Here is a 25,588-nt window from a genome sequence, read left to right as displayed (position 1 = left end):
CTGCTTCAAAGTGGCATTTTTTTATGTTATTCACCTTGGGTAAATTTGGACATTTTAAGTCAAAAAGAGGCTAATTCCCAGCTGGCAGGCTGACATTTTATTTTAAAGCCGGCATGTGGCGCTCTTACATAAGAAAAAGCCCTCTCTGCCGGCAGAGTGCTACAAGCGTGTATTACAGCAAGACCGCTCCAGCTGGCTTCCGGACTTCTCCCCGTGACTGCAGCTGTCTAATGACAGCATGGTCACAGCCATCTGCGGCGGCATGGACCGCCAGCAGATCGCTATGTAACCCGCCGCTTTTATAAGTCGGGTTACAGATAAGAGCCTACCACCGCGACGTAGAAAGTCATGTGGCGATAGAGGGACTTTAACCACTTGTCTAAAAGACTTGATTATTATCCATAGGCTGCAATTAATTACCATTGTAGCCTATAGAAGATTCGGTGTGTTCCTAGGAACACCACTGTGGCAGGCATCAAAGCCTGTACAAATATAAAACTGCTCCAAGAAAAAAAAAAAAAGAATTACCTGGAGAATTTGTTTCACTGTCTGTGTCCATTGCAACTTCCTCATAGTTATCATACTGGTAGATACCACCAGAATTTTCCAAGCTCTGTTTTTCAGCTCGCTTCTGCTCTGCATCAAAAGACTGAGAAAAGCATGACATAAGTAGCTGCAAAAAGCATACTGTTCAGAAAATACAGGCTTTCGATGTAGTAATGCTGCCTCGAGGGGTTTAACTAGTCTACTGCTACAGGCTTCAGCAGCATTAGTTCACTGGCATCATTCATAGTTTTACCCAGGGTAAAAGTGCTCCACATAAGGAGAGATCACACATACAGTTGTCTGGCATTCATCCGCATGCTGCAGATCTACTGTTGGGACACGGGCGATCCTTGCAGAGTTTGCCATACATTGATTTTTTGGAGGCACCACTTTGACCACTGGTCTCCAGCTGCACCTATTCGTAAGGCTGGGCATACATATTAGATAGCAGTCCGACGGAACGCGGAACAGAATTGCGGATGTGTGAATGGAGCCTTAAACTGGTGATAGATTCCCTTTAAATAAGTGATTGGTTGAAGTTCCGCCTATATGGAGAATTAGTCCTCGTGGCTGCATTCAAAGTTAAAGAATTTTTTTTTTTTTTTAAAAAGCCTGAGCACTCTTGCTAAACACCCACAGACTTGGAGAGAGCTGTGCACAGCTCTGCATTCGGTCTGTGGATGGACGGAGTGTTCTCATATGGCAGACTGATGGCAACACGACTCCTGTTCTCCACATAGGCGGAGGTCATATAGTTTTTTTTATCACCACCTATCAAAATGTATGGTATATCCGTATGCATGACATTAAAGTGTACAATAGGAATACCTCTTTGGACTTTGCCGACTATAAGATATGTGAAAGATCTGTTCCAGTGTGCCCAAGACTTCTTTTTAATTTTGACTTTAAAAGGGTTGTACATAGATGGGGGTGGTGGGGGGGGGGGGGGGGGCAGCCTTTTTGGCAGGACCCATATCAGACATTTGTGGCACAGCTTATGACGCTCACCTTGGTGCGTTTACTCTTATCCCCTACAAGTTTCATAAATCTATTATACTGCTCTTCTTGATTCGAGAGATCCCTAATCTTTCGGATTTCCTCTTCTCGTTTTTTTCTCTCCTCTTCCTCAGCTTGTTTCTTTTTCTCCTCCTCCTCTTTACGCTTTTCTTCAGATTTCACTTGTTGCAACTTTTTCCATGCTTTTGTTTGCTGCCTTCTTCGTGCTTGCTTAGCTGGAAGGAGAAAAGAGTTTGTCTTCCAGAAACACTGCCCATATCACCACCACCATGAACAGCTAAGGCTCATGCACACGACCGAGCTCGATCCGGGAAACACAGTCCATGTGTCAGCTGCGTCTCCAGGAGTGACAGCAGCTCCCCTGACCTGAACTTACTGTATTATAATGATTTATGACGCAAGTTCCTATCTGATTGCGGGTCTATTTTACTGTACTCACATGATGCAAGTACAGCACAACAGACCTGCGATCAAACTCACTGCATCATAAATCATTATGGTACAGTGAGTTTGCCGTCGGTTCAGTAAATCTGGGTCGTGTTTCTAGGACCGAGATCGATCATGTGCACCAGCGCTTGTAGTGTGTAGTTTATTGGTTTACCTGCATTAGCCGCACTACTGACTCTGCGCGTCACAACAGAGTTTGCATTGCTCTTTTCCTTCTGAGGTTCTGGCTTTCCACTTTCTTTCAGAGGCTCCGTCTTGCCCTTTGATAGTTTCTCCTTGCCTTCTTTCATTACCAACTGTTCTTTCTGTTGCCATTTTTTACTTGCAGATTGCAAAGCCAAGAGACGCAAGTGGAGTTCTGACAATTCCTCTTCCTCTACAACAGGTTTCTGAAAGGAAATACCCTGGTCAGAGAAACAGCATAAAATAAACCATTTTTGCAGAATACAGTCTACATAAACTATTAAAGAGCCAGGAAGAATCATTGTCAGGATAACAGACTGACGTCCATGTTCCCAGGTGACTAAAGGACCGTGCAAGAAGCAGCAATGCTTTTCAGGCATCAGTGTTACACCAGCCACTACCCTAAATAAGGAATTGTATCAGCATCTTTTTATTTTGTGCTCAGCAGCATCTGAGAAAACCACATGCCCCAAACAGCCTTTTTATGGAGTCAATCTGGATATATTGCCCAAAGCAGTTTCACCATTAAATCCCCTTAAAGCATTAGTAACTTTACATTAATCAATAGTACAGTGTTTGTACATGGGGGAATAACACTATTTCCGGCCACTATATCACCTATATCTAGCATTTTCTAGTAGTTTCCTCTGTGCAAAGTGAATGTGTAGTTTGCCGTTCTCCCAGACATGGTGGGTGGAGACTAGCTGCCATCCACTGCACATACAGAAGGCAGAGGAAGCTCTCCTTCCTAACAGTCTTAGGGTACTTTCACACTAGCGTTAGAAGAATCCGGCAGGCGGTTCCATTGCCGGAACTGCCTGCCTGATCAGGAAATCCATATGCAAACGGATATAATTTGTTTCCGGATCCGTTTGACAAATGCATTAAAATACCGGATCAATCTCTCCGGAAAAATGGATACAGTATTTATTTTTTTCACATTTTTAAAAGGTCTGCGCAGACTGGAAAACCTGATCCGTCAATGCAGCAATTTCATGAACATTTGGTACCGGATCTGGCATTAATCCATTTCAATGGAAATTAATCCGGCAAGTGTTCCAGAATTTTGGCCTGGCAAAATGCCAGATACAGGTGATATAGTGGCCGGAAATAGTGTTATTCCCACCCATGTACAAACACTGTACTATTGATTAATGTAAAGTTACTAATGCTTTAAAGGGGATTTAATGGTGAAACTGCTTTGGGCAACATATCCAGATTGACTCCATAAATGGGTCCGCAAAACCGGAAATGCGGTGCTGAAGCACGGATCGGAAACCCATGGAAGCACTACAGAGTGCTTCCGTGGTGTTTCTGGCCGTGCCTCCGCATCGCCAGATCAAGTGAACGGGTCCGCGATCCGCATGTGGCTGCCCCACAGTCGGTGCCCGTGCATTGTGGACCACAACTTGCGGTCTACAGCACGGGCACAGAGTCCTTACGTTCTTGGGCATAAGCCCTTACAGTCACTCAGAAGCAGTCCCAGGACAATGGAGGACATTACAGAGAAGAACTGACCTGTATGTTTGCAAATTTAGCACTTGTGCTGAGATTAAAAAAAACTTCCTATGTTCCTGTGCAATCACTGTCTCACTCCTGCCTACTCCCCGAAGAGTTGCATTAACATGTGTAATATGATACTTCAGCAGAGCTGGTGCGTCTTTGGACAGAATTTTACAGTTTTTCACAGTGAAAAGCAATTAGGTAGAGGGGTAGAGGTAAATAGCTGATAATGTGAGAACTAGACATTTCTCACTGATAAAACATATTACAAAGTTTCCTGTGGTCACCGTTATTTTTCCATTCTTCTGATCCGTCAGATGAACAGAAAGAAAAAAAAAAACTGACCCTATAAAAACTAGACTTTTGTACTTACCGTAAAATCTGGTTCTCTTCCATTCATTGGGGGACACAGGCTTGACCATGGGGGACACAGGCTTGACCATGGGTATAGTTGTTGCCACTAGGAGGCAGATACTAAGCTCAAAAGGTGTGAGCTCCTCCCTTCAGATATACCATTCCTACAGAGATTAAGCTAAGGGTACTTCCACACTAGGGTTAAAGTTTTCCGGTATTGAGTTCCATCATAGAAGCTCAATACCGGAAAAAAACGCTTCAGTTTTGTGCCAATGCATTCTGAATGGAAAGCAATCCGTTCAGTATGTATCAGGATGTCTTCCGTTCAGTCCCTTTTTTGGTATTTGACCAGAGAAAATACCACAGCACGCTGCAGTATTTTCTCCTGCCAAAATTCCGCAACACTTGCCGGAATGCAGGATCCAGCATTAATTTCCATAGAAATTTATTAATACCCGATCCAGTACCAAGTTTTCCGGAAAAACGGATCCGGTTTCCCGGTCTGCGCATGCGCAGACCTTTAAATCTGTAAAAAAGATAAACCCCGGATCCAGTTTTCCGGATGACACAGTAGAGACTGATCCGGTATTGCAATGCATTTGTTAGATGGATCCGCATCCAGAAACAACCGAACTGCCTGCCGGATTCTTCTAATGCTAGTGTGAAAGTACCGCAAATCAGTTAGTGCAAGAGCAGTAGGAGAAACCAGACAAAAACAGGAAACGAAACTACATACAAACCTAGAACCACACAGGCCAGAGAAGAGAGAGAAAAAAAAAAAAAGCCTGTAAACGAGAGAATGGATGGGAGCTGTGTCCGCCAATGAACGGCCAATTAGAGAACAGTTGTCTGCAAAACTCTACGCACCAGAAAAGCATCAAAAGACACAATGGTGTGTACACTGTAAAACTTGGAAAATGTATGCAAAGACAACCAGGTAGCTGCTTTGCATACCCATAGGGCCGAAGCCACATAATGCACTGCTTAGGAGGCCCCCACTGCCCGAGCTGTATGAGGAGTAACCCGGAAGGGTGGGGCCCGGTCACTGACTCAGTATGCTCCCACAATGGCCAAACAAATCCATCGGGAAACTGAGGTTTTAGACGCAGCCAGCCCTCATCCTGGCCCCTCTGAAATGACGAACAGACGTCTGAGACAGATAGATGCGAACGGCTCGTACCAAATCCAGCGTGTGGAGCGACTGCTCACGAGGATGAGACAGGTTAGGACAAAATGAAGGGAGTATGATCTCTTCATTGAGATGAAATGCCGACAACCTTTGGAAGGAAGGAATGAACAGGGCGAAGGACTACCTTGTCCTGATGGAGGATCAGGAAAGGCGATCGACAGGAAAGAGCCACAAGTTCCGACACCCTACGGATAAGTGACTGCCACCAAAAAGGCCTCCTTGTAGGACAAGAATCGAAGTGACACCTGCTGCAAAGGCTCAAACGGAGAAGACTGGAGAGCGCTGAGCACTAGATTAAGATCCCAAGGATTTATCGGAGGACGTAAAGGGGGCACAGCTTGAGCAACCCCCTGCAGGAAGGTCCGAAACGCCGGAAGTGAAGCCAAGTTCTGGTGAAAAAGAATAGAAAGAGCCAAAACTTGCCTTTTGAGGGAGCTAAGAGCCAGCCCCAAGTCCATGCCCGACCGCAGGAAAGACGAGAGTTGCTGCAACGAGAAACGAATAGGAGAAAGCTGGTGACGCTCGCACCAACTAAAGTGGAACTTCCAGGTTCGGTGGTAGATTCGGGAAGACAACGCTTTATGGCATGAATCATTGTCATCCGAGAAACCCTGAGCCCTTAATACGGCGGCTACAACAGCCATGCCGTTAAATGTAGCGACCCTGAATTCGGGTGGAAGATCGGTCCCTGTGACAAGAGGTTCTCCCAAAGAGGAAGATGCCAGGGTTAGTCAGCGAGGAGGGTGACTAGAGATGCGTGCCATACATGGCTTGGCCAATCAGGGGCTATGAGAATGACGGGCAGACCTTCGGACCTGATCTTCCGGAGGAGAAGCAGAATGAGAGTTGGAGGAGAGAACACGTAAGGAAACGTGAACTGACTCCATGGAATCACTAGGGCGTCGCACACCAGGGCCATGGGATCCCTGGACCCCGCGACAAATTTCTCGACCTTGTGGTTGAAGCGGGAGGCCACGAGATCCACATCCTGCCAACCCCATCACTCGCAGATGGCTAGAAAAACCTGCGGGTGAAGAGCGCATTCGCTGGGATCGAGATGCTCCTGGCTGAAGAAGTCGGCGATCCAGTTGTCAACACCGGGGATGTAAACTGCCGACAGCGCCGGAACATGGCTTTCTGCCCAGCTGAGGATCAGAGCTGTTTCTGCCATGGCTGCCCGGCATCGCCCTGGTGATTGAGGTACTCCACAGCCGTGGAGTTGTCAGACTGAACTCGAACCGGACGTTCCCGCAGATGGTCGGTCCAATGCAACAAAGAGACTAATCAATCTCAATTCCAGAATGTCGATTGGAAGGGAACACTCTTCGCGTGACCACACCCCTTGACCGGATAGATTTCCCAACACTCCCCCCTGAGGCTTGCGTCCGTTGTCAACACCGTCCAATGGAGAAGAAGCAAAGAGCGTCCCGACAACAGCATCAGGGAAACCAACCACCACCTGAGGGCCCGGCAGCGAGAAGAATGGGCCGATGCAGGGAGGCTGGGGGAAATGGTCCCAATTGGGTAGAATGGAACTGAGCATAGGGAACTGCTTCGAAAGCAAAGACCATGTGATCCAGAGCCCGCATGCAGTGACGAATGGGAAGAGGACGGAGGCGCAACAAGGGGAGAATCTGAAGACAGAGTGGATAGCTTCTCTGGGGGCAAGAGTACCTTGGCCTAAAAGGTATTGAGTACCATGCCCAGATAGGTTAGCCGCTGAGATGGATAAAGACAAGACTTCTGCCGGTTTAGGATCCATCCGAAGCATTCCAGGGTGTCCAGGACTATGCGCAGGCTGTCCGCCGTCGGCCGGAATGACAGACCCTTTACCAGAATATTGTCTAAGTAAGGGATCGCCATAATCCCCCTGGCATGGAACAGGGCCATGACTGCCGCCAAAACCTTCGTAAAGACTCTAGGAGCTGTGGCCAGGACGAACGGGAGGGCCACAAACTGGTAGTGAAAGGTACCCACTGCAAACCGAAACTTTTAATGGCTGAAGCAGGAGGGAACATGAAGATAAGCGTCCTTGATGTCCATCGAGGACAGGTACTCCCCCAGTTCCATGGACTCCATCCCGAAGCTGAGAGTTCGTAGGAAGCGGTTGAGTGCCTTGAGGTCCAGAAAGGGACGGACCGTCCCCTCCTTTTTGGGGATCATCAAGAGATTGGAGTAAAACCCGCAAAAACGGTCTTGCGCAGTAACCGGGAAAATCACTCCCTGCCGCAGAAGTGTGTGAATAGCCTGAAAAACGAGATTTTTGTATAACTTACCAGTAAAATCTCTTTCTCGCTCTTTCCTTGGGGGACACAGAAGACCTTGGGTATAGCTCATCTCCCTAGGAGGCGTGACACTAAGTGAGAACTGTTAAGCCCCTCCTCCACAGCTATACCCTCAGCCTGGAGAGAGAGACTGCCAGTTGCGTGTCCAAGTAGTGAGAAAAGGCAAAGTCCAACAAGTAGAAACAAGCCAACTACCCAACGGGTAAACAAAACTCGGAAACCGTGCAGAAAAAAACCAATGAATGGGTGGGTGCTGTGTCCCCCAAGGAAAGAGCGAGAAAGAGATTTTACTGGTAAGTTATACAAAAATCTCGTTTTCTCGCCCAATTTCCTTGGGGGACACAGAAGACCTTGGGACGTTCAAAAGCAGTCCAAGAGGGGAGGGACCACAGCACCAAGGCGAAGCACCCGAAGGCAGCAAGGAAATGCCGCCTGCAAAACCAGGCGGCCCAAGGCAGCAGCCGCCGAAGCCAGAGTACGCACTCTGGAGAACCTGGTAAGGAGTGCAAGGAAGACCATGGCCACCCTGCACAATGGCATGGCCGAAGCCCAAAGCCTCCGGCCGCGGAGGCACTAACCGCTCCGGTGAAATGAACGGTGACACCAAAACAAACCCCTGACTTTGATGCAGCAATCTCAGCAACAGCCAGTTGGTTAAAGCGGAGGAAAGCACCCAGGAGCCGTCAACCTCAGCGCGGACCTCCCGGAACACAAGAGACCGAGCGTCGACAAGAGTCGGAGAAGTCCAAGCAAAAAAACCGCAGACACTGCAAGTAACAGAGTCCCAGTCGCAGGACCAGGCCAGACTGGAGAAGACAGAAACATGGGAAGAGAAAGGCCGAGTGGGGGAATGCCCAGCTTCCTAAAGAACCCCAGGTAAGATCCGAAATCAGACAACAGAACCTGGACGAAGCACGGCCGGGAGCGAACACTAGCGTGCTCGCTGGACTCGTCTGGGCAGGCGGGAGGAAACCCAATGCGAGCAGGCGCAGATCAGTGGCACGGGCAAAAAGGTTGGTAAAACTGGTCCCGTCGGCCCCCCGAGCAACGCCGTCCCGTATCCACAGGAGTGGGGGAGCAGAAGGACAAACGGAAGGAACCGAAAGCGACCCGGCCAGCATCCAACAGACGCCAGGACAAGGCAGGCTAAAGTCCCTGTCATTATACACCACAGGAAGGTGTTCTACAGTCCCGGAGTGGGGACTTGAAGGGCAATCTTGACAGAAGAAGTAGTCCCGCCCGGTTACCGAGAAGGTAAGTCCAAGCAGGACCATTACCCAGAATGGAAAAAATAACCTGCACCCAGCGGGAGGACAGAATGCCGCAACCCGGTAAACAGGCACACAGCTAGTACCGCCAGTGTGAACAATGGAGACAGCATGAGGCCATAAGGAACACCGGAACCATCCATATGAACAACCATGTTCTCCCCAGAGGGGAGGGCCGCGAAGGAACAGCCCCTGAAGCCTGGCCGGGGCAGAAGCCACATCGGAGTAAAACCGTCTCAGCGGAAGCCAAAACAGAGCAGTCGAGAAAAAAAACAGCAGAGAAGACGGATGACACCCTCCAACCGAAAGGAGGAGTGGGCAACAGGGAAGCCATAGGACCGCTCAAAAGCAGAACTCCGCTACTCCGAGATGTCCGGCTCACCAATTCGCTGAAGGCGAATACCCTAATGAACCGAAAGTGGAGGTCCCTGGGACCTGGGTAATCGAGCACCCAAGAGAAGTTGGGCGACCCGCTCGAAAAGAGCGGCTAGAACCCGGTAGCAAAACAAACCGAAGCACGGAGGGTGCAACAGGAAGAACTCATACCAAAACGCATCCAAGAGGAGGAATGGCAATAGGCGAGGGAACCGCAATCCCGCCAGAGCCAACGTAGACTTCGAGGGACGCTGGAGAAAGCACTCTCGACCATGTGACCGCTGCGCTGGGAAGCAATGCCACAGGGGAACTAATGGGTACGCATCTAGGAACCACGAACACTCCCCAAGCGGAAGGGCCAACGAACATGGTGGACCGTCACAACGGAAACACAATATACCCTCCGAACAGAGAATGGATACCACCCAGCTCGCTGCAGTAGAGAGCAAATAGAGCCCGACCAGGTCAGGTGAACAGAAAGATCTCATCAGAGAAGAGTGCCAGGCTGGCGGCAATCATCGTATCCCAAGAGAAAAACGGTATGTCGCAGGAAGAATGGAGGCATACGTACAAGCAGCCCCGTAAGCAGCGAGAAAGCCAACCCACCTACGGAGGGAGAAGGCATACACGGCCCAACAACGCACAGAGTGCACAAGAGCGTCCGCCCACTGCAAAATAGTCACTCAGCGAAGAGGGCCAGCCACAGAGTCCCACAGAATCCACGGAAGTGCAAAGTGCAACCGGAAGGGGGGGATATACACAAGACTAGTATGGCATGCGATGGAACTCAAGCAGTCCGCCCAGAAGAGAAGGAAATGTACTTGGCAAAAAATTGCAGACAGCAAGCGTGCAAAGCCCGCCCCACAAGGGGGTGATGCCCAAGACCAGTACCTACTTCAGAGAAGTAGGTCATACCATATCCCGCCCAAAAGAGGGCCATGCACATGGCCACACAGCATCCAGCAGGACGTCCACCTAGTGAAATGGGGACATGCACAGGGTTATCCTAGCATTAAGTGAGTGCAATAATCCACCAAACACCGAATTTCGTGAGAGTACAACTACTCTGCCAATGAATGGGGACAAGTACAGGTCCAGCACAGCATATACAAGGACAGTCGTGAGTCCTGTGAGCGTACAAAAAGTCCACCCATGGAATGAGGGGTGGTCACGCACAAGGCCAGCACCGTATCCCAAGGGGAGTGACAGTACTCCACCCATCTTAGAGGCCAGCAACGTATCTGGTGAGAGTGCAGTATGCTGCCCAGAAGGGGGAGCCCTGCCCATGGCCAGTATTGCAACCAGGGAGAATGCGAGCACCCCGCCATGGATGGGGGTCATGCACCTGGCCAGCAGCATACTGGCGAGAGAACAAACACAGCCAGTGAGAGTGTGTGTATGTTGCCTGAGGAAAGGAGACCTGCCTATGGCCGTCAGCGAATCCAGTAAGAGCGCCGTACACCGCCCACGGAAGGGGGAACATGTATATGGCCGGCAGCGGATTCAGTGAGTAGCAAGCACCCCACCATGGAAGGGGGTCATGCACACGGCCAGCAACATACCGGCGAGAGAACGACTCCAGTCAGTGAGGGTGTATGCATGGCGCCTGAGGGAAGAAGGCATGCCCAAGGCCGGCGGCGAACCCAATGAGAATGCAGCATACCGCCTATGGAAGGGGGTTATGCACATGGCCGGCAGCAAATCCAGTGAGAGTGCAGAATTTCGCCTACGGAAAGTGCTTTCTGGCCGGCAACGAATCCAGTGTGAGTGCAGCTTTTCCCTATGGAAGGAGGCCGTGCACATGCCCAGCACCATAACCGATGAAGTGCAGTATTCCGCCTATGGAAGGGGGTCATGCACAAGACCGGCAGCGAATCCAGCGAGTGCAGCATTCCGCCTATTGAAGGGGGCCATGCACAAGACCGGCAGCGAATCCAGTGAGTGCCGCATTCCGCCTATGGAAGGGGGTCATGCACAAGACCGGCAGCGAATCCAGTGAACGCAGCATTCCGCTATTGGAAGAGGGTCATGCACATGGCCGGCATCAAATCCAGTGAGTGCAGCATTCCGCCTATGGAAGGGGGTCATGCACATGGCCGGCATCAAATCCAGAGTGTGCAGCGTTTCGCCTATGGAAGGGGATCACGCACATGGCCGGTAGCGAATCCAGTGAAAATGCAGCGTTCCCCTATGGGAGGGGGTCGTGCACCAGACCAGCACCGTAACCGGTGAGAGTGCAGGTTTCACCTATGGAAGGCGGACATGCACAAGACTGGCAGTGAGTGCAGCATTCCACCTATGGAAGGGGGATGTGCACATGGCCTGCAGCGAATCCAGTGAGTGCAGCGTTCTTGTGCACATGGCCAGCACCGTATTCGGTGAGATTGCAGTATTCCACCTAAGCAGGGGGCCATGCACCATGCAAGCCCGCAGCCCGAGAGAGTGCAGTATCCCAAGAAGGGAAACATGCACCAGCCGGGGAGTGCGACACCATGCCGCTTACGGAAGGAGCATGCATACAGCAGCACTACTGAGATAAGGCTGCAGCGTCTCATGCACATGGCCGCGCACCAGAAATCCGTTAGTTATCCATCTTATTTAATTCTAAATGAAACAGCCTCTCTGAGGCAGAAAGAGGGGCCACCATACAGGTGCCCAGCATCTTAGAGAAGTAGGGGAAAAAACGGGGGGGGCGCAGCCATACAGGCCCAACGGGAGCCGCCGGTACCCGAAGAGTTAAGACATCCGACCTGGGGAGGGGGGAGCAGGCGGCGCCGATCCCCTGGGGGCGGGGAACCTCCAGGCGGGAAGAATTCGCGCCTGGAGAAGTTCCCGCCCCCTCCAACAGAGGCCGGAAGTTTGCGGCCTAGTAGGCCCCCTCCTGTGAAGCCGGGGCCTAAATTTTTTGCGGCACCCGGCTGACCGGGGCCGCACAGGAAACCGGAGTGGACTGCCTGTGCATACCGGCCGCGGAAGCCACCCCGCGGACCGGCGAGTCAGGGAGCCCGGGTGAGCGACGGAATGCGGCCCAGTAGGCCCGAAGCCTGGGCCAAAATTTGCGGCGCCCGGCCGACCGAATTCGTCGACGGCCGGCCGGAAAAGGTGGAGCATCGTGCTCAAGCCAAACGCCGGCCGCGGGAGTCTACCCCGCAGGCCAGTAAGGGGATGGTGGGACCCCGAGACTGGGTGCCTGTGCAGATGAGAGTACAGCGTTCCCAGGAGGGACGCTGATAGGTGAAGGGAGGCGATGTGGCTGCCTATTTGCAGCATTCTGCAGCTAGCGTGGGGGCTGCAATGTCCCATGAAGGCCAGGAAGGGAGGAGAGGGAGCAGGGAGTAGAATGTCGCCCTGCAGCACCCCAGGGGCCAGCCTAGGTTCAGTAGTGACAGAAGGGTCCAGAGGCCCAGTATGGGGGCCAGGCACGCAGGAGACCATTGGGTGGGGGGTGGGGGACGTAGGGCTGGAGAAGCCACTCTCTTACCACAGCCGTCTTCACCCTCGGTCCATTCCAGCAGGGTCGCCCCTTCAGCTACTGGCACCGTAGTGGCAGGACGCTGGAAGAGGGACTTGGCGTGTGGGCGACCCTTGCGCTGGCGGGATGTAGGGGAGCTGGGCTGCCCTGATCCACCTTGTCTTCTGTGGGGGAGGCAGCAGTGCGGGTGCCGGCACTGGCGCAGCTCAACCCCGGGAGAAACAGAGAGGTCTAGTGCGTCTCTGTTGTCCCTGATGATCTGGAACAAAAAGAAAAGAAAAAAAGTAAAAATCAAAATTTAAACAAGGAGAAAACAGCCCTGCAGTAGCAGGGAGTGTCTTGCCTCCTTGGACACTAAGCAAAAACTGGCAGTCTCTCTCTCCAGGCTGAGGGTATAGCTGTGGAGGAGGGGCTTAACAGTTCTCACTTAGTGTCACGCCTCCTAGGGAGATGAGCTATACCCAAGGTCTTCTGTGTCCCCCAAGGAAATTGGGCGAGAAAAAGGAATTTGCAGCATAGGGAGAGGTTGGAGAAGACGACCGAAAAAAACGGGACGGAGGGGAGGACCTGAATTCTAGCTTGTAGCCCTCTGTGATGATCTCTCTCACCCAAGCATCCGAGACGTGAGCCAGCCAAACATGACGAAACTGATGAAGCCGGACGTCCACCAGATCGGAGGGCGCCAGAAGCTGCAAGTCATGCAGAGGTTTTAGGGTTATAGGACTTGGAGCCCTGTTGACAGGGATGCCAGGAAGGGCAAGGTTTGAAGGAAGGCTTGCGCTTCTGATCCGAGGCAGACTTGTCGGCTGGCCGCTTGGGGCTGGAAAAACGAAAGGGGCGAAAAAAAGGTTTACGCTTTGACTTGTTGAAACGATCCCTGTTCTGTGGAAAATTAGTGCTCTTACCACCAGTAGCGTTCAAAATTATCTCATCCAGTTGCTTACAAAAAAGTCTGCTGCCGGTAAAGGGGAGGGCCGTCAGGGTCCGCTTTGAAGCATTATCTGCCGCCCAGCATGAGAGCCATAGGGTACGGCGAATAGCCACCAACAGGGCTGACGAGCAGGCCATAAGCCTGGCCGTGTCCATAGAGGCTTCTCTGCCGTTGGCAAGGTAGTATGTTTAGCCAAGCGGGAAACTGGCAGGTCCACTATAGACGAGGACGACCATTTCTTAGTCAAATCCTCTGGAAATGGATAAAGGACGTTTAAGCGTTTTGGCAATGCAAAATGTCCATCAGGAAAATTCCACTCCTTGGAAAGAGAGGAATCAAAATCCTGGTGGTTGGGGAAACGTTTGTGCGAGTGACGGGACCTCCTAAAAGAAAAACCCGAGCCAGAAAATTAGGGTGTGGGGTCCTCAACCTTTAAAGTCTCTATCACCGCTGTAATAAGATTGTCCGCCATGGAGGACAGTTTAGACGACTGACCCTCAGGAGACACAAAATCCTCATCTGACAACCTCTCCCCGGAACATGCCTCTTCCACGGAGGACACGTCTGAGTGACACTCTCTGGTACGAGGGGGAGAGGCAGAGGAAACGGGAAACGCAGACAATCTTTTGAGGAAGGGGGGGGGGTTCGATGGTCTGGCCCATTTAGCATGACAGGGAACACGCCCACTTCAGCTCTACCATAGGCTGGGCAGTTGGGGCGATTGGGTCAGGGGCAGAGCCACTTGACAGTGGAGCCGAGCACGTAGAGCAGAGGGGATGTGACTGACCAGATGGAAATATTGTGCATCACAACGCACAAGCAAAATGGCGCACAGAAGTGACCGCCTGCTTTGGGGCCTGGGCTCTGACATTATAAAACCCCTGTCGTGACGGGAAGGAGGATGAGGAGGGCAAGTTAAACCCTGTAGGAAGGTGAGGCAGAGCTTACCTAGCCTGTGTCCCTCCACGCAGCTTGTCCGGAGGAGCCTTGCCAAGGTCCCGCCGCAGGTGCATTTAAAAACACAGGATGTGGGCAGAGGCAGAAAACAGCGCAGATTCGCCCCAGCTGAAGGAGTGGGAGCAGGGAGCACTCAGCCCCTGCCCCCTCAAACACGCCCCACCCGCTTGCAGGAAAATGAGGTAGCGCTAAAGCCCCAGCCGAACGGAGACACCGGGAGATAAGAACCCACAGGGAGCCGATGCGGGAATAAGCCGCAGAGAAGTCAGGCCTCAATTAGCAGCGGCCTTGTACCCCGGAGGGGGGTAGAGCACTTTGGGGCCAGGAATACTCACCTGTCCGGCATCTTCTGCCCCCCTGGCTCCAGCCAGGATCACCACCTTCGGTGTGCGTCCCCTTGGGAAGGGACACTACACAGGAAACAGAGGGGACTTGTGGTGGGTGGCCATGGTGATCCGAAGTGTGGCGGGATGCAGAGACTTTAGAAACCTCTGGTCCTCCTATGCTTCTGAAGATCAGGAAGGAGCAGCAGGCTTGGGGACCCCCTGGTCTCCAGTCTCCTGGGTGGTAGGGCAGGAAGCTAGGACTGCCTGAAACTCCCGCTAGAAGAAAAAAATAAAAAAAAATAATCAGCAGACCTGCAACGCAGGTTGGTCTGCCTCCTACAGACACTAAGCTAAAAAAATTATTTAGCTTAGTCCCTGTAGGAAGGGTATAGCTGAAGGGAGGAGCTCACACCTTTATGCTTAGTGTCCAACTCCTAGTGACAACAGCTATACCCACGGTGAAGCATGTGTCCCCATAGTCAAGCCGGTGTCCCCCAATGACACGGATAAAAAAAAAATAACAGGTCCTGTGCATCAGTTATGCACTTTTTCTATCAGTTTGAGCCATTTCCATCTGAGATCAGTTTTTTTTTTAATACAGTTTTTAAAAAAAGGTGATGCATGCAGGACTTTTTATTTCCCGTCTAAAAAAACTGATGTCAGACAAATGGCTAAAACGAATGGCAAATGTGCATTTTTATTTATTTTTTTATACACACACAGGATCCTGTCCCCCCCCCCCCCCCTTCTATTCTTCTAACCTTCTAACGGATCAGAAGAACGGAAAAATAACGTTGATGTGAACTCTGCCTTAGTGACCATTTATGGTAAACTGGCCACATACTTTTGACAAATGTTGGCCAGACCTAACAATCTCTGCAGAACCAGCCAACCATCTACTGTGTGCAGATATCAGGGGTGGGAATGAAGACAGAATCGAGCAGCTGAACCTCAACTGTCTGATACCTTTGTTCCTGTGAAGATAAGTTGGTGCCAGGTGTACAGCACTGGTTTTCTCCCTCTACTCATTTAGGACGCATGTAGGTGTAAGAAGAAATCAGGATAGATAGCTGTTTGGCCAACAACCCTCAACTATGTATAAACAGCCTTAGAGCACAGAGTTCAATATTTCAAAATAGATTCCCTAGACCAGGAAAAAATGACTTACTGCAATGACATCCTCAGTGTTGTTTTCAGTAGGAACGGTCTGATCAATCTTCTCAGCTTCTGAAAAAAAATAAAATAAAAGAGTAAAGCATGTCCATTACTCAACCATACACTTCTGCCAGATCAAATGCTTAGTAAGAATAGTGCATAGGCACTGTTCAAATTAAGGAGACCCATGCACGATACCAGCTAGGTATCACATGGCTGCCTCAGCTGATGGGGCAGAGGAGTATGCCTGGACAACTTCAATAACCTAGGGCAGTGATAGCTAACCTCTGGCACGCTAGCTGTGTTGCATCTTGGGGTTGTAGTTTTACCACAGCTGGAGTGCCGAAGGTTAGCCATCACAGACCTAGGGCCCTGCCCAAGCAGGGAAGCATCCTGAATGTCTCACTCAGCTCTGGCTGAATGGTTGAAGGGCAGCACTGATTTATACTATTATGTTTTCTTACATTTTCGCTAAATAACCTTCCACTGAAACAGGAAACTTAAAAGGAGTAGTCCAGGTTGAGGGCTGAACCCGGACATATCCACATTTTCACCCCTCTGACATGAGGATCGGAGCATTTCATGCTCTGATGCTTTCCTTTGCCCTGTATCGTGCGCTTAAGCCCGCCCATCAGTGCCGGTGACATTACCGGCAACATTGCTAGGCCGAATCCTCCTCCTAGCAGTGTAAAAATATAAACAAAAAAGCCCTTGGATCACGCATGGCCAGGGGGTTTTTTGTTTATATTTTTACACTGTAAGGCTGAGGATTCGGCCTAGCAGTGTTGCCGGTGACATGACCGGCACTGACGGGTGGGCTTTAGCGCACAATACGGTGCAGGGCAAAGGAGAGCATCAGCGCATGAAATGCTCCGATCCTGTCAGAGGGGCTGTCTAGGTGAAAACGAGGATATGGATAACCCCTTTAAGTAGGAAAAACCTTGATCTCCTGACAAAAGGCAATGCTAAGGTTTTTTTCCAAACTATATAGAAAGCCCTCCCTAAGGAAGCAGGGAACAAGATTAGATGGCTGTTGAGTAACTTTGCAAATTCCGATCCATTTCATATTTCTTTCTTACTCAAAAGCATAGTTTCTCTTTTTGGCTGGTTGGCAGCTTGCCAATAGTCTACTGTCACATCAAAAAGTCTACCTACCCGCTAGGACCCTAGGAATTTCCATGGTGACAGACTACAAACAAACCCTGTGTAGTCTGATCCAGCAATAATACTCTTCCTAACTGTCCCCCGACTTCTTGCTAAACCTATCAAGCGTGCGCTAGAAAGGATGGTGGAAGGAAGTATGACTGCAGTATAGGTTTTTTTTGTAGTCCATTACCATGGAAATCCATAGATCTTCATAGAAAAAGTACAAACAAAACAGTACGATATCTTTAATCCAGAGCATTTGCAAAGGTGCTTCATATATTTCATTTCTGATGCATTGGATCAATAGTAAAGTTGGACATACCCTTTGGACATACAGCACTCTCTACAGGTCTCTCTTCTTCATTAACAGGTGACTTAGTTTCTTCCAAGGGGTTTTGCTTTTGTTCAGTGATTGGCTTCAACCTTTGCCTCAGGGGTTTCAGCTCAAATGCCTGAAATATCTTTACAGGTGGTTTCTCTTCAACCACTACCACAGGAAGCGCTTCTTCCACAGGGCTTTTTTCTTCTAAAGCAGGAGGCTCGGTGGTTTTTTCCACAACGATTACTTCTTCTTTCACAGGACCTTCTTTGAGAGCTAGTTTCTCATCCTTGTTTATGGACTCAAGTTCAAGTTTTATCTGCTTATATTTTAACAGCAGTTCCTCAAAGCTTTCTTCTACACAGTGACCAGGTTTTCTTGGTGGGGATCTTCCTTTGACTGAAAAGCTTGCTTAGAAAACATAACCATGAAAGATGACTGCAGTGGTCAATCCAAAACCTACAGATGCGCTACCCAATAAAACCCTGACGCCATTACATAAAGTAGTGATCTAGTAGCAGAACCCAGCTCATCATACAGAACCCCTAATCCATGCCTATGATCTCAGCCAGACCGTATACTCTAAGGCACCGTTCACATTACCTTCAAACTTTCCATAAGGTATGTACGTCAAGAGGATTTCCAGATATACCGCCGCCACTGCTCACACATGAAAATAATGAAGCACAATGTGCAGTAGGATCTGGGCGATTAGGACCAAAATCACTATTCATTGAACATTTTATGGGATTATGATTAATGAACGATTACTTTGCTTTCATGCGCTCATGGCTCACTTACAACAGCTGGAATGCTGGCGCGGAGGCAGGCGCCACAGGTGCCTGACACATATCTAAAGAGCAGGCGAGGGGAGACTCAGCAGCACTGCATCGGTTGTAACCAACCAAATGGAATCGGAGAGCACATACAGGTCCTTCTAAAAAAAATTGCATATTGTGATAAAGTTCATTATTTTCTGTAATGTACTGATAAACATTAGACTTTCATATATTTTAGATTCATTACACACCAACTGAAGTAGTTCAAGCCTTTTATTGTTTTAATATTGATGATTTTGGCATACAGCTCATGAAAACCCCAAATTTCCTATCTAAAAAAATTAGCATATTTCATCCGACCAATAAAAGAAAAGTGTTTTTAATACAAAAAGTCAACCTTCAAATAATTATGTTCAGTTCTGCACTCAATACTTGGTCGGGAATCCTTTTGCAGAAATGACTGCTTCAATGCAGCGTGGCATGGAGGCAATCAGCCTGTGGCACTGCTGAGGTGTTATGGAGGCCCAGGATGCTTCGATAGCGGCCTTAAGCTCATCCAGAGTGTTGGGTCTTGCGTCTCTCAACTTTCTCTTCCCAATATCCCACAGATTCTCTATGGGGTTCAGGTCAGGAGAGTTGGCAGGCCAATTGAGCCCAGTAATACCATGGTCAGTAAACCATTTACCAGTGGTTTTGGCACTGTGAGCAGGTGCCAGGTCGTGCTGAAAAATGAAATCTTCATCTCCATAAAGCTTTTCAGCAGATGGAAGCATGAAGTGCTCCAAAATCTCCTGATAGCTAGCTGCATTGATAAAACACAGTGGACCAACACCAGCAGCTGACATGGCACCCCAGACCATCACTGACTGTGGGTACTTGACACTGGACTTCAGGCATTTTGGCATTTCCCTCTCCCCAGTCTTCCTCCAGACTCTGGCACCTTGATTTCCGAAAGACATGCAAAATTTGCTTTCATCCGAAAAAAGTACTTTGGACCACTGAGCAACAGTCCAGTGCTGCTTCTCTGTAGCCCAGGTCGGGCGCTTCTGCCACTGTTTCTGGTTCAAAAGTGGCTTGACCTGGGCAATGCGGCACCTGTAGCCCATTTCCTGCACACGGTGGCTCTGGATGTTTCTACTCCAGACTCAGTCCACTGCTTCCGCAGGTCCCCCAAGGTCTGGAATCGGTCCTTCTCCACAATCTTCCTCAGGGTCCGGTCACCTCTTCTCGTTGTGCAGCGTTTTCTGCCACGCTTTTTCCTTCCCACAGACTTCCCACTGAGGTGCCTTGATACAGCACTCTGGGAACAGCCTATTCGTTCAGAAATTTCTGTGTCTTACCCTCTTGCTTGAGGGTGTCAATGATGGCCTTCTGGACAGCAGTCAGGTCGGCAGTCTTACCCATGATTGCGGTTTTGAGTAATGAACCAGGCTAGGGAGTTTTTAAAAGTCTCAGGAATCTTTTGCAGGTGTTTAGAGTTAATTAGTTGATTCAGATGATTAGGTTAAGAGCTCGTTTAGAGAACCTTTTCATGATATGCTAATTTTTTGAGATGGGGAATTTGGGGTTTTCATGAGCTGTATGCCAAATCATCAATATTAAAACAATAAAAGGCTTGAACTACTTCAGCTGTGTGTAATGAATCTAAAATATATGAAAGTCTAATGTTTATCAGTACATTACAGAAAATAATGAACTTTATCCCAATATGCTAATTTTTTTTAGAAGGACCTGTAATTGCATTTCCTGGAGTACAGCCCTGATCTCCCAGTCCGCAGCTCCAGGGGAAAAAATAGAACATATCCTATTCTTGTCCGCAATTGCGGACAAGAATAGGCAGTTCTATGGGGGTGCCGGCCGGGTATATTGGGGATCCACAATACACCACAGACGTGTGACTTGACCCTAAAAGACCCACTTGTGGCATCCGCAGGTGAATGGGGTGCTATAGATAAATTTGGCGTAAGCACCAGGAGCTTTACTGGAATCCATTCCGAACACAGGATACAAACCTAATGTGAACAGCACCTAAGGCTACTTTCACACTTGCGCTCGTCGGTCCGCTCGTGAGCTCCGTTTGAAGGAGCTCACGAGCGGACCCGAACGCCTCCGTCCAGCCCTGATGCAGTCTGAATGGAGCGGATCCGCTCAGACTGCATCAGTCTGGCGGCGTTCAGCCTCCGCTCCGCTCGCCTCCGCACGGCCAGGCGGACAGCTGAACGCTGCTTGGAGCGTTCGGGTGTCCGCCTGGCCGTGCGGAGGCAGGCGGATCCGTCCAGACTTACAATGTAAGTCAATGGGAACGGATCCGCTTGAAGATGTCACCCTATGGCTCAATCTTCAAGCGGATCCGTCCCCCATTGACTTTACATTGAAAGTCTGAACGGATCCGCTCAGGCTACTTTCAGACTTAGAAATTTTTCTAAGTTATTAATGCAGACGGATCCGTACTGAACGGAGCCTCCGTCTGCATTAATATGAGCGGATCCGTTCAGAACGGATCCGATCAAGCGCAAGTGTGAAAGTAGCCTTAGCTGAAATCTAAGATTTGCTTAATTATTTTCCCCTTTAATTCCCTTCATGAGATGTCCTGCCAAGGTGAAGGCCACGGGTGTACGTAGGCCATTCCAATCTGGAGGTCTGATGTGTGGCCAGCATGGCAGCCATGTGGTGGGGTGTAGGGTGTCAGGGACACAGGCATAGTACAGTTAGGTGACTATGGTGTTCGTTATGTCTGGTGACCCTAGAGTGTTCATCTCAATGGGGAGAGGAGAACACACAGGGCAAATGTTCATTTCTACATGTGGTCCGGGCACAGCTGGCAGCAGCCCAAATTACATAGGTGCCACGGATTCTCCTACCTCATTCAGGGTCACCACCAGCAGAAAGGATACGTTTTCTGGGGGAAGGGTCTCGCCACCCGCAGTTCATCTGTCTCGGCCCGCCGGGTTTCACCCCTCGGTCCAGCCACTCTCTGTCCCAGAAGCGCCCCCCTCTGCCCCGGGAACGGAACCGGCCCAGGGTGTCATGGCTGCGCTCCCAGAAGGAAGGCCTGGAGCCCATGTCCCCCAGGGGTGCGGGCGGCGGGATGCGGGAGGGCAGCCGGTACTGCTCCTTGGGCCTGTAGTTGTGAGGATTCGGCCGTGAAGGGCGCGCATGGTACTGGTGCGGGTGGCCACGGCTGCGGTGGCGGAAGGGCTTGGGGCTGTCCGGTCTGACGCTGTCATCGCTGATCTCCCCGTCCTCCAGCTCCCCCTCTTCTCTGGGAGACGCCGAGCGGAACAGCTCGGTCATGGCTGGCGGAGGGAACAGTCAGCTGCTACGGGAGCCCTGCCAGGTCCAGGCCCGACTAGCTGAGCTCTCGCGAGATTCCTCCTGCCTCGTTACGTCATTTCACGCGCAGCAGCAGCAGCAGCCGGGAGTGGCGGAATTCCGCGCTGTGTGCGTCACGGTGGAGGAAGGAAAGCGGGGTGCACTCGTGTTATTGGTGACGTAACTACAACTGGCTGCAAAGTTCCGCAATTAACAAGTCTGAGAACTTTAAAAGGATTTTCGGAGATTTTAAAGGGTTTCTGTCATCAGGAAAATGGGTATTAACCTGGCTGACATTAGTGATGTGCTGTCAGCTGAACAGTACTATATAGTCCCATGTTATTGAGAAAAACGAACTTTTATAATATGCAAATGAGCACCAACAGCCCCCTGCTCCTAGAGGCTCTGTTCGCCCACCTCTTTCCACGCCCTTCTACACTTGATTGACGCGTTGGTCTCCTGTCTGCCAGGGAAATCTTACGGCACAGTGAGGGAAGGACGTTTGCCGACAGTCGGCTTCCTTACTGCTACGTATTCAGCGCAGGCGCAGTGAGGAAGCCAGCTGTCGGCGAACGTCCTTCCCTCACTGCGCCGAATACTGAACAGGGACGGCGCAGGCGCGAAATTTCCATGGCGGACAGGAGATCAACGCTGGCCTGGCCCTGTCAATCAAGTGCGGAAAGAGGTGGACAATCAGAGCCTCTAGGACAGGGATAGCCAACCTGAGGCTCTCCAGCTGTTGCAAAACTACAACTCCCAGCATGCCCAGACTGTCTACAGCTATCAGCCTACAGGAAGGCATGGTGGGAGTTGTAGTTTTTCAACAGCTGGAGAGCCGCAGGTTGGCCATGCCTGCTCCTAGAGGCTTATTTGCATATTATAAAAGTTTGTTTTTCTAAATAACGGGCGGCACATAGTGACATGGGACTAATATACAGTACAGATCAAAAGTTTGGACACACCATCTCATTCAAAGAGTGTTCTTTATTTTCATGACTATGAAAATTGTAGATTCACACTGAAGGCATCAAAACTATGAATTAACACATGTGGAATTATATACATAACAAAAAAGTGTGAAACAAATGAAAATAGGTCATATTCTAGGTTCTTCAAAGTAGCCACCTTTTGCTTTGATTACTGCTTTGCACACTCTTGGCATTCTCTTGATGAGCTTCAAGAGGTAGTCACCTGAAATGGTCTTCACTTTTGATGATCCAACTAAACGTAAACCGGATGGAATAGCATGCCGCTGCAAGATGCTGTGGTAGCCATGCTGGTTCGGTATGCCTTCAATTTTGAATAAATCCCCAACAGTGTCACCAGAAAAGCACCCCCACACCATCACACCTCCTCCTCCATGCTTCACGGTGGGAACCAGGCATGTAGAGTCCATCCGTTCACCTTTTCTGCGTCGCACAAAGACACGGTGGTTGGAACCAAAGATCTCACATTTGGACTCATCAGACCAAAGCACAGATTTCCACTGGTCTAATGTCCATTCCTTGTGTTCTTTAGCCCAAACAAGTCTCTTCTGCTTGTTGCCTGTCCTTAGCAGTGGTTTCCTAGCAGATATTCTACCATGAAGGCCTGATTCACACAGTCTCCTCTTAACAGTTGTTCTAGAGATGTGTCTGCTGCTAGAATTCTGTGTGGCATTGACCTGGTCTCTAATCTGAGCTGCTGTTAACCTGCGATTTCTGAGGCTGGTGACTCGGATGAACTTATCCTCCGCAGCAGAGGTGACTCTTGGTCTTCCTTTTCTGGGGCGGTCCGCATGTGAGCCAGTTTCTTTGTAGCGCTTGATGGTTTTTGTGACTGCACTTGGGGACACTTTCAAAGTTTTCCTAATTTTTCGGACTGACTGACCTTCATTTCTTAAAGTAATGATGGCCACTCGTTTTTCTTTACTTAGGGCTCTTTCACACTTGCGTTGTCCGGATCCGGCGTGTACTCCATTTGCCGGAATTACACGCCGGATCCGGAAAAACGCAAGTGAACTGAAAGCATTTGAAGACGGATCAGTCTTCAAAATGCGTTCAGTGTTACTATGGCAGCCAGGAGGCTATTAAAGTGGTTGCCATAGTAGTAGTGGGGAGCGGGGGAGCAGTATACTTACCGTCCGTGCGGCTCCCGGGGCGCTCCAGAATGACGTCAGAGCGCCCCATGCGCATGGATGACGTGTCCATGCGATCATGTCATCCATGCGCGTGGGGCGCCCTGACGTCACTCTGAAGCGCCCCGGGAGCCGCACGGACGGTAAGTATACTGCTCCCCCGCTCCCCACTACACTTTACCATGGCAAACAGGACTTTAGCGTCCTGGCAGCCATGGGAACCATTCAGAAAAAGCTAAACGTCGGATCCGGTAATGCGCCGAAACAACGTTTAGCTTAAAGGGACACTGACAGGCAAAATCAGCATATTTAGTTATATATATGACATTACAGGTCTTATACAGTCTATTAAAAGCATCTAAGTATCTGTAACCACGGCCGGGCGCAAGCGCAGAAGATTAGACGTGAACGATGCCAGGAGGATTCAATTGCCCATGCGCAGGATCGTGACTGGGGAGAGTTGTAGCCGCCGCCCAGCGAAGTGAATATTGATGAGCTGGGCGGGGCTTCAGAACGGCAGTTGGGAGCTCCTGGCTGGGCGCATTTTGAGATGAAACGCCGCCCCTTGGGCAGATTGGTGACGAGACAGGTAGGTTATAAAACTTTATTTTCCGGTATTTATAAGGTGGACAGGGGGGATACTTAGATGCTTTTAATAGACTGTATAAGACCTGTACTGTCATATATATAACTAAATATGCAGATTTTGCCTGTCAGTGTCCCTTTAAGGCCGGATCCGGATTAATGCCTTTCAATGGGCATTAATTCCGGATCCGGCCTTGCGGCAAGTGTTCAGGATTTTTGGCCGGAGCAAGCTGCGGTATTTTCTCTGGCCAAAAAACGTTTCGGTCCGGAACTGAAGACATCCTGATGCATCCTGAACGGATTTCTCTCCATTCAGAATGCATGGGGATAATCCTGATCAGGATTCTTCCGGCATAGAGCCCCGATGACGGAATTCTATGCCGGAACAGAAGAACGCAAGTGTGAAAGAGCCCTAAGCTGCTTTTTTCTTGCCATAATACAAATTCTAACAGTCTATTCAGTAGGACTATCAGCTGTGTATCCACCTGACTTCTCCACAACGCAACTGATGGTCCCAACCCCATTTATAAGGCAAGAAATCCCACTTATTAAACCTGACAGGGCACACCTGTGAAGTGAAAACCATTTCAGGTGACAACCTCTTAATGCTCATCAAGAGAATGCCAAGAGTGTGCAAAGCAGTAATCAAAGCAAAAGGTGGCTACTTTGAAGAACCTAGAATATGACATATTTTCAGTTGTTTCACACTTTTTTGTTATGTATAGAATTCCACATGTGATAATTCATAGTTTTGATGCCTTCAGTGTGACTCTACAATTTTCATAGTCATGAAAATAAAGAAAACTCTTTGAATGAGAAGGTGTGTCCAAACTTTTGGTCTGTACTGTAGTTACTGTATTTTTCGCTTTATAAGACGCCCCCTATGATAAGACGCACCACAGATTTTAGAGTAGGAAAAATATTTTCCATCAGACCTCATATCAGCCCACTCAGAGCCTTATAAAACCTCAGATTAGCCCATCAGACACTTATCAGACCTCAGATTAGCCCATAAGTACCTCCAGACCTCAGATTAGCCCATCAGTACCCTTAATCAAACCTCAGATTAGCCCATCAGTGCCCCCAGACCCCAGATTAGCCCATCAGTACCCCCAGACCTCAGATTAGCCCATCAGTACCCCCAGACCTCAGATTAGCCCATCAGTACCCCCAGACCTCAGATTAGCCCATCAGTATCCCCAGACCTCAGATTAGCCCATCAGTACCCCCAGACCTCAGATTAGCCCATCAGTACCCCCAGACCTCAGATTAGCCCATCAGTACCCCCAGACCTCAGATTAGCCCATCAGTACCCCCCAGACC

The 25,588-nt window shown here is 49.8% G+C and overlaps 2 protein-coding genes across 3 annotated transcripts in view; one reads left to right on the top strand and one right to left on the bottom strand.

Moving 5' to 3' along the window:
* Window positions 1-21,645, bottom strand: part of ZFC3H1 (zinc finger C3H1-type containing) — a 76,911-nt gene extending 55,266 nt beyond the window's left edge. Inside the window, exons 1-6 of one of the 2 annotated variants that reach the window (XM_044280437.1) lie at window positions 21,147-21,645; window positions 17,477-17,872; window positions 16,022-16,080; window positions 2,165-2,414; window positions 1,555-1,778; window positions 529-649 (exon numbers count right to left, since the gene is read on the bottom strand). In XM_044280437.1, coding sequence (XP_044136372.1) covers window positions 529-649; window positions 1,555-1,778; window positions 2,165-2,414; window positions 16,022-16,080; window positions 17,477-17,872; window positions 21,147-21,546 — 1,450 coding nt within the window. In that variant the 5' untranslated portion in view covers window positions 21,547-21,645. The remainder of the gene's footprint in view (window positions 1-528; window positions 650-1,554; window positions 1,779-2,164; window positions 2,415-16,021; window positions 16,081-17,476; window positions 17,873-21,146) is intronic. The other variant, XM_044280438.1, reaches the window with a different exon arrangement.
* A 13-nt stretch (window positions 21,646-21,658) lies between these two features.
* TMEM19 (transmembrane protein 19) overlaps window positions 21,659-25,588 on the top strand; it is a 45,883-nt gene continuing 41,953 nt past the window's right edge. Inside the window, exon 1 of the mRNA XM_044280440.1 lies at window positions 21,659-21,739. The gene's annotated coding sequence lies outside the window, so the exon portion shown is untranslated. The remainder of the gene's footprint in view (window positions 21,740-25,588) is intronic.

Source organism: Bufo gargarizans, chromosome 2, assembly GCF_014858855.1.
Source record: "Bufo gargarizans isolate SCDJY-AF-19 chromosome 2, ASM1485885v1, whole genome shotgun sequence".
NCBI lineage: Eukaryota > Metazoa > Chordata > Amphibia > Anura > Bufonidae > Bufo > Bufo gargarizans.
The sequence above is the reverse complement of the archived record's forward strand: the minus strand, read 5'-3'. Positions and strand labels throughout refer to the sequence as shown.